The sequence below is a fragment of the Sander lucioperca genome, chromosome 13 (genome assembly GCF_008315115.2).
Source record: "Sander lucioperca isolate FBNREF2018 chromosome 13, SLUC_FBN_1.2, whole genome shotgun sequence".
Lineage (NCBI taxonomy): Eukaryota > Metazoa > Chordata > Actinopteri > Perciformes > Percidae > Sander > Sander lucioperca.
The window spans coordinates 7,259,163-7,267,636 of record NC_050185.1 but is presented as its reverse complement, the minus strand read 5'-3'; the positions used below and the strand labels follow the sequence as shown (position 1 = coordinate 7,267,636).

Sequence of the window (8,474 nt, the reverse complement as noted above, 5' to 3'; positions counted from 1 at the left end):
TATAAATAGTGATGATGTGAACATCATCACTACGCCATGATATCTTATTTTCTAGTTCTCTAAGCTTCATTGAGTTTATGATGGCCTTTGTTGGTGCATATAATTTTATCAGCTATTTCACATCTGTGCCATTGTGATGTTGTTTTCCATTGTGGCTGACAGATGGAGTGAGTGTGATTGCTTCTGCTGCATTACATTACAAGGATTGCAGCACAAAGGCAGGAATAGACTGGTGCTAGACCTAGACCTTCTGAGCCATACTGAGAAATACAGAGAGAGTTGTGTGGAGCTGATATTCTTAATTAGCTTTGTAGCAACTCATTTGGCAATGGCTTGAATGTAACAGACGTTTATTAATATCAAAAAGTTACTCACTAAAGCTTTAATGTCCTTTAAACCCCTCCCTCCCAGGTGCCAAGCAGTAGTCTGATGTTCCCACTGTATCCAGCAGGTGGCCCACAGACACAAATCAAGTGCCACGATGACCAGCACAACAGATTCTCTGTATAACAAATGCATTTTTTTTTTTTATTTTCTGCTTTTTCTTGTATTGTACTTCTGTTCAAATCAATCTGCTCCATTAAACCCAGTTCATCTCTACTGCTGCTGATATCCTACTGTCTCCCAATTTGATCCCTCGCCACAGAGGAAACCATTGAACCAATAGCAATATTATACAATTGACCTAATATGATCCATGGAAACCTCCCCCCTTGGACTATAACCACTGCACTGCACTTTTACATTCTAACACCCTGCCTTTACAGAACTACATTAATAATCTATCATGATCTAATGATTTTTATTTTTACATAGACGGTAAAAATAATGGATGTAGCATGAGTGACATCACCCATTGGTTTGTGGACTGCCGTTTTAAAGCACTGACTGTAAACTGTACTGTTTTGAAGCTAGAAGTTTGCATAATTTTTTAAAAAGATAATTTTTTGGCCTTTTATTGATAGGGCAGCTAGGTGAGAAAGGGGAGGAAGACATGCAGGAAATCGTCACAGGTCGGACTCGAACCCTGGACCTCTGCGTCGAGGTATAAGCCTCGAAGTATATGTGCGCCTGCTCTACCCACTGAGGCCTCAGAAGTTTTGACTGTCGCCATTGGCGCCTGAAGTGACCATGTTTGGACAAGAGGGCGGAGCTGGGGAAGACAGGTTTATCATTTTAGAGAAAACATTAACATTACTTGGCCAATGGGGAAATAAACATTAACCATTTTGATCTCGGGACAATAAAGGAAATAAATAAATATCCAGCTGGAACATGAGCCTAATTGCAAAGACAAGTGCAAGCAAAGAAGGCTGATTGATAAAAAGCTCTTTAGAAAGCTGCTGCATGGTTGTGCTTGTTGTATATCTTCATGGTTACATATCTAAAAAAACACTAGCCGTATCTCTGCTTATCACAAAAGTTATAGCTACAGGCATGTGTTTGTTATACAGCAATGACCCCACCTGAAATCTGTGTTACAGCACGTGTCGCTAACAACACCCATTACATGTGTAACATAGGCCCTACTAGTTATGTATAACATACTGGCTCCTTTTATCTTTACTGGGGAGCCTAAGATTTACATTGGTGTGAAGATATTGGTGTAACAGAGGCAGAGCTTGTGGAATCCATGAAATGTTATAATATATATTAAAATATTCAAATTAATATATTATGATAAAAGCGATTTAATAGTTAAGTCCTGTCTCTTTTCTTCGACTGAGCTTCTTAACTCTATATAACTCTATAACAATTGCTGAGCCTGTTAGTCAAGAATAAGTTGTCAATGCAAGCATTTCCACTTAAAAAAAACCCAACTTTAACCTTTGTGCACTTGCTATTCAAAATCACAAATCTGATTAGTTTATGACACCCATTACTAAGACAACATGTGTGACCTATGTGAGCCTCGGAGCTGCGGCAAGCTGGAGTGTTTCTGCTAAGCTAATCATTAAGCATCATAAAAAACAAAAGTTATATCACCCAGAGTCCCTTAAATTCCAGCCAACCTTTCCATGGAGTTTGGGCCCAGACGAGCGACAGTAGTGACACAGGGAGCAGACATGGAGCAACAGCTAGACAGGCCAACGTGGAGCAGGCAGATAGAGTTCACCCTGGCTGGCATCGGCTGTGCTGTGGGTCTGGGCAACGTTTGGAGGTTCCCTTATCTCTGCTACAGGAGTGGAGGAGGTGAGACACGAAGCTGACATATCATCCTCAAACTGAATTATAAAACTAGACTGCCCTCTGTATGTACCTATACACATAGGTATACGTAGGTATAGAATCTGGGTCCGAAGCTTAACACATGGTGCTATTAGTGAGCCCTTACATTCAAACACCTTTTCCTGTAGTGATGCTGATTGTGTTTAAAAATGTTCATGTTGTTCTGAACTTACCATAGTGTGCATTTCATGAAAAAATATGTGTTACAACCCCATAATGTTATGCGAAATCCTGCACGTACAGTTGGAAGAAACATTGGTTTACAGATATTTTATGACATTATAAATGACCTACTCACGATATAAGGAGTGAAATGCAATAACAGGATAACTTTCACTGAAGTTAAATATTACAGGATACCATAAAACTGAGACAGTGGAAACCTCCTTTGCCAGCAAAATGTGAGTGACAGTTGACTTGCCATAACTTCCTGTCAGGTGCCTTTCTGGTGCCATATCTGATTATGCTGGTGGTGTTGGGGATCCCTCTGCTTTACATGGAGCTGATTGTGGGGCAGTACACGAGGAGAGGGCCTGTCCATGCTCTGGCTACTGTCTGCCCACTGTTAAAAGGTACTCCGTGGCATGAAATATTTTTTTCCCCAGTCACTGAAAGGCATCCAAACAGATTTTTTTGTCTGTCCTCAGGAGTGGGCATAGCATCAGTGGCTATCTCCTTCATCATGTGCACCTACTACAATGTCGTCATCACCTGGGCCCTCTATTACCTCTTCAGCTCCTTCCAGGCACCGCTACCCTGGCAGAACTGCAACAACACCTGGAACACCCCAAACTGTACCAATCTTGCCACCAACAGCAGCTACTCCTCCACAGCTAGCCAGGAGTTCTTCAAGTATGTTGCACCGTGTGGGAGAAACCAGCACTGGTTCTCAGAATTGTAAAACCAGACTAGATAAGTAGAATCAGAATCAGCCTTAATGGCCAAGTAAGTGTGAACAGGTACAGGGAATGTGACTCTTTTGTTGCTCTCAAAGTACACAGAAATACACATACAGCTAAAAACTGGGGCAACAAAGCTGAACAAGGTAAACATTTGACTATGTACAGGTATAAGTATGTATTTAAAAAAGGGTGTATATACACATATACACATACATATGCACTTACACATACACAAATACATACACACATGTGAACAAGCTCTATGAGGATTGTAAACAGTAAGACAATAGGGCAATGCAAAAATGCAAATGATTCAGTTAATCTGGTTGATTAGACATCTTCCCAGGAGTGTGTGGGTGTGTTTAGACCGATTGATTGACATCTTTCTGTTAGCTTTGTTGCACCTATTAGGGGAAATGACACCTTTATCATTTTTATTGGTGGACAAAGATTTGTGACCTAATTAATTCCCATCTAAACTCTGGCCCACCTTCAACCTGAGCAGAGGTCTGTCAGAGTAAGTCATTGAACTTTTCTCTATAGTCTAATGTAAAATGTTTATATCTATAAATATTCGTAGCTTTCTTCTGCAGCAGTTTCAAACATATTTTGGGTCTTTGGGTTTTAATGTGGATAAACTAGTATGCGTATTGGGATTAGCTTTCAATATGCAGTGATATTATGCTTAAGATTTCAAAAAGAAGCTATATTTTTCATTGTGGATATATTTCTGTTTAGACAGTGGAGCGAAACATCACATTTTGGTTTACTCATTAAATTGTTTAGTTAGTGGATACATGTGGGAATGTATTGTATGTTTTGGTTAAACATTAGTTGGGAGTCGGGATGTGCCAGACAAGCAACTGATTTTACTGAATTATAGTGAATGCCCGAACTGCACAGTGATTGCTTGGGAAATTATTAATTCGTCAAAATTCAGGGAGGACAGCTTGTTTGGTCGGCAGTTACAGGGCGACTCTTGATAGACAAACACATCAGGTTTCTACTGAACACTTGATTAAAAGTCTACAAAGTCTGACTGTGGACGAAACCATATGAACATACAATTTTTGTTGCTGGAAAGCATCAGCTTTAACCACTGCTAGCGGCCCAGTTAGGCTGTAATGCTATTTGTAAAGAATACCAATTTGTTAAAATCTCACTTGTGATTTTATGATATCATATGCAGTGTTGGGCAGGCAGAGATGTGAAAAGGAGATGTAAGAAATACAGATTTTTTATCTAAATATGTGAACATGAACTGTTTATAATATGTATGGTACTGGTAGGCATCTCTACAGTGTAAACCTCAACCAGGTTTTTATTAATGCAAAGTACAATTCGACCGACTGACCAACACTTCCACCCCTAAAACAGCAAATATATATTGAAATAAGGATTTCCCACTTTAGGTCACAATAAGTTAACATTTAATCATGTGAAATATAAACTGGAATAGTAGAGAAATACTTACAGGGCGCAAAGATAGTATTTGGTTGATAAAAATGGTCAATGATCAGTGGTGGTCAGATGATGATGACAGAACAATCAGTATGGATCAGAAACATTAAAATCACCAAAATGGACCCCTGAGGGACATCACATGTAAGTGCTTCCCTGCCAATTGTCCAACTAATTGCAAACTGTGGGACCGTGTGTTTTTCTAATGGCTATAGTGTGTTCAGTTTTAAAGGAATAATGTCAGAATAAATGTAGAATGTAATCATCTTATAGTATTAATTACAACTTTCTCTCTTCTTTGGCTTCTTTGAAGATATAAGATGCTGGAGCAGACTAGTGGAGTAGATGAAACAGGAGTGGTCCGGTGGGAGCTTTTACTCCTTCTCTTTCTGGCTTGGATCCTCATTTACTTTTGCATTTTTAAGGGAGTGAAATCAACAGGCAAGGTGTGTGAAAAGAGAGTGAAATTAAGACAGAAACAAGGAGGCAGACAGTGGATAACAACCATTGTTTGTCTCTATTTGTAGGTGGTGTACTTTACGGCTCTATTCCCGTATGTTATCCTGATTGCACTGCTGATCAATAATGCGCAGCTTCCTGGAGCATTAGATGGAATAACCTTCTTCATTGTGCCGGAATGGGACAAGCTGCTCTCAGTGGAGGTAAGAAGGAAGAAACAGAGGAGACGAGGAACTGGAAATAGCTTCTGTCTGACATATGAGAGCAGTTAACTAGTAGATTTATACTAGTATTCGTATTGGCATGGGTATTGAAACTTTGTACTGTCAGTGATCAGTGGTTTTGGATGATCATCCCTCTGTGTTGCAGGTGTGGGTGAATGCTGCAGCTCAGATCTTTAACTCCATCGGGATTGGTTTTGGCTCCTTGATGGCCATGTCCAGCTACAACTCCTTTAACAACAACGTTTTGAAGTAATAAGCCAAAATCCTCATCCACTCAGTTTCCCCCCTTTCCTTATTGTTAAGGATCACTGGGCAGTAAGAAAGGGATATTAAATAAACATCTTCTTTCCCCGGCAGGGACACCCTTACTATATCCATCATCAACTCCCTCACCAGCATCCTGGCAGGTTTTGTCATTTTCTCTGCTTTTGGATACATGTCTCATCTGCAGGGCATCCCTGTCAGCGATCTGGCTGTGGATGGTAAGAGAACAAAGTAAACAAACTAATATCTTCAGCTCCAGGAGGATTAGTTTGATTTAATTTTGGTTTGTTGCCTTTTTTCCAATAATACTGTGAGTATGACTGGGTAATTACTCATATAAATGATTTTAATAAAAACAATATTTTGCCTTTGTGAGGGTTTGTAGGGTTATAAATCAGTATCCTTATATAGTATCAGTATCCTTATATATATATATATATATATATATATATATATATATATATATATATATATATATATAACAAATCGTGTGTTTATACACACCATCAGTATGCTTCTTTCAAATGCATGTCTAGCAATGAACTTCTCACTAGTTTTATTAACAAAGATACATTTTGATTTTTGCAATCAAGTCTCACTGAGAGGTTGTGCTAGAGATGTTGATACATTCTCCATATATTCATGACGATTTTCATAATTTTACGTCAGTTTTACTACTTTGAAGGGTCATAACATTTTTTTTCCAATCAGAACTGCTATACACTCACATATTGTGTGTTTGTGTATCCAGGTCCAGGACTTGTTTTTGTTCTTTACCCACAAGCCTTTGCCAACATGCCAGTGGCTCAGCTCTGGGCTGTGGTGTTCTTCTTCATGCTGCTTTGCCTTGGACTGGACAGTGAGGTAGTTAATGGGGAATTACAACTTCAGTGATGATTGCTGCAATCCTACACACCTACAGTGACTCTGATTTTTTTCTTTCTTTTTTTTGCCAGTTTGCAATGGTTGAAGTGATGGTGACCAGTCTCATGGATGAGTTCTACCAACATCTGATTCAAATTTTCAAGCGGAAGGAGCTGTTTGTTCTTGCAGTTTGTGGTGCAGCGTGCCTTCTAGGAATTCCTTGCGTCATGCAGGTATAGACTGTAATTTACTGGAGGCACTTTAGACAAAGTATAACCAGATTGTCAAATCATTATTCTCACTTACCTGCCATTCTGAAGAGATATGTGTCTCTTTTCAGGTGGGTATCTATGTGTTCCAGCTCATGGACCATTACACTGCCATAGTGTCCATCATGTTTCTGGCAGTCTTTGAGGTTATAGCCATCTGTTGGTGTTATGGTGAGCAAATGTGTTCAGTTGTCTTTCTTTTTTCAGTGGCCAGTTAATGTAATTAACTCCCAAAGTAGACATATCTTAACACTTCTAAGGCTGTATGTATATAACTTTCATTCTTATTGCCAAATGCTGCAAATGTCTGTCAACATGCAAATGAAATAAGCATGGCTGTTTACTGAAGTTTCCATGCACAGGAGTAACTCGACTTTCAGACAACCTAGAGGAGATGACTGGAAAAAGAGCAAACATCTTCTTCAGACTGTGTTGGCTAATAGTTGCTCCTGTGCTGATCACTGTAAGTCGACAGGCTTTTTTCATCAACATGATTTAGAAATCATAGTTTTCCCCCTAAAGCCAAACTGGGATCCATCTACTAGTGTCACAACTAAACGTTGCATGTTTCTTCTTGCGGCAGGTTATCCTGATTTTCTCCATCATCCAGTTCAAACCAGCCCGCTATGGGGACTATGTCTTTCCTCCCTGGGCTCAGGGGGTCGGCTGGGTCATTGCCATGGGCTCCATCATATGGATTCCTTTGGGTGCCGTTCATACATTGTGGGTGCTACCTGGCTCATTCATGCAGGTAACACACATTAACCATTTCCTTTTTTTCACCCCACCCAAGCTATTGCAGGTAGTACCCACGTGCAAATGTTGCTTCGTCATGTTCATGTGTCAATATTATCGGTACATTTTTCCTACAGAAACTGAAGTTGTCTGTCACACCATGCGCCTCGGATGGAATGTCAAAAATGCCGTATTATGAGAGGGGAGGAGATGCCGCATATCCAGACATAGCTGTCATCAGCTCCAACATCCATCTACCTGAAAAACCTCCTATTCAGACAAACCTGTGATACCTCTGTACTTTGCACAATCCTAGCCACCAAGAGTGGCAGCTCAAGTTAATCACAAATTATTGTTTTCATTAGTTTTAAATCTTCAACAAACGTCTGGTAAGTTAAACAGAAGTATACTACACAAATTATTTACATAATTGTGAAAATGTGTCGCTGCATATCTGCCATGCAGATATATTAAAATGGCCATTTTTGTGAGCCTACTAATTCAATTTGTTGTCGTAGCTTTAAGAAACGTCTTACAGTTTTGCGGAATTTTAATGTGACAAGATGTTGTGGAAAGACAGCGTTTGGAATCTGTTATGGTTGTATACATCTGAAATATCCAGGCCAACACTTCCTCTGTTGTGACAGAAATGATAAAGGAGTGGCACTCAGGACTTCACACACATTTCCCGTCCCTAACTTGTGGACTTTACTTTGCTAAGGGTGCCATCTTTTGGCCATGTCTGTTGATGCAAGTATGAGTGTTGATAAATCTCAGGTCAGGTACTGTACTCAGATTTAGTACTTATATCTAAGCCAATAAAATGTCAAAGTAATGCCACTATTTAACATTTACAGTTCATACAGTGGAACTTGTGTGTTGAACCTCTTCCCTTTAAAATATAAACCACTGTGGACTAATTCATTGTTGCTGACTCATTTATTAGGTCAAATGGAACAGGGCACTGCTGATAAAAATTATATATGCTGGTGGTAAACAGAGGAGTACATGGGTCATACAAGTCATGAAATGTGTAATAAAAACCTGTCACAAAGTTCACAGCTTGT

General features: G+C 39.5%; 1 protein-coding gene across 1 annotated transcript; it reads left to right on the top strand.

Moving 5' to 3' along the window:
- The first annotated feature begins 1,991 nt into the window (after positions 1-1,991).
- Positions 1,992-8,463, top strand: si:ch211-283g2.1 (sodium- and chloride-dependent GABA transporter ine). Its single transcript, XM_031310672.2, has 13 exons — positions 1,992-2,193; positions 2,667-2,801; positions 2,877-3,081; positions 4,906-5,038; positions 5,120-5,254; positions 5,421-5,524; positions 5,633-5,757; positions 6,291-6,403; positions 6,496-6,636; positions 6,744-6,843; positions 7,035-7,135; positions 7,256-7,423; positions 7,545-8,463. The coding sequence occupies exons 1-13, from the start codon at positions 2,019-2,021 to the stop codon at positions 7,695-7,697; spliced, it is 1,788 nt and encodes a 595-aa protein (XP_031166532.1). The 5' UTR covers positions 1,992-2,018; the 3' UTR covers positions 7,698-8,463.
- Positions 8,464-8,474: the final 11 nt, after the last annotated feature.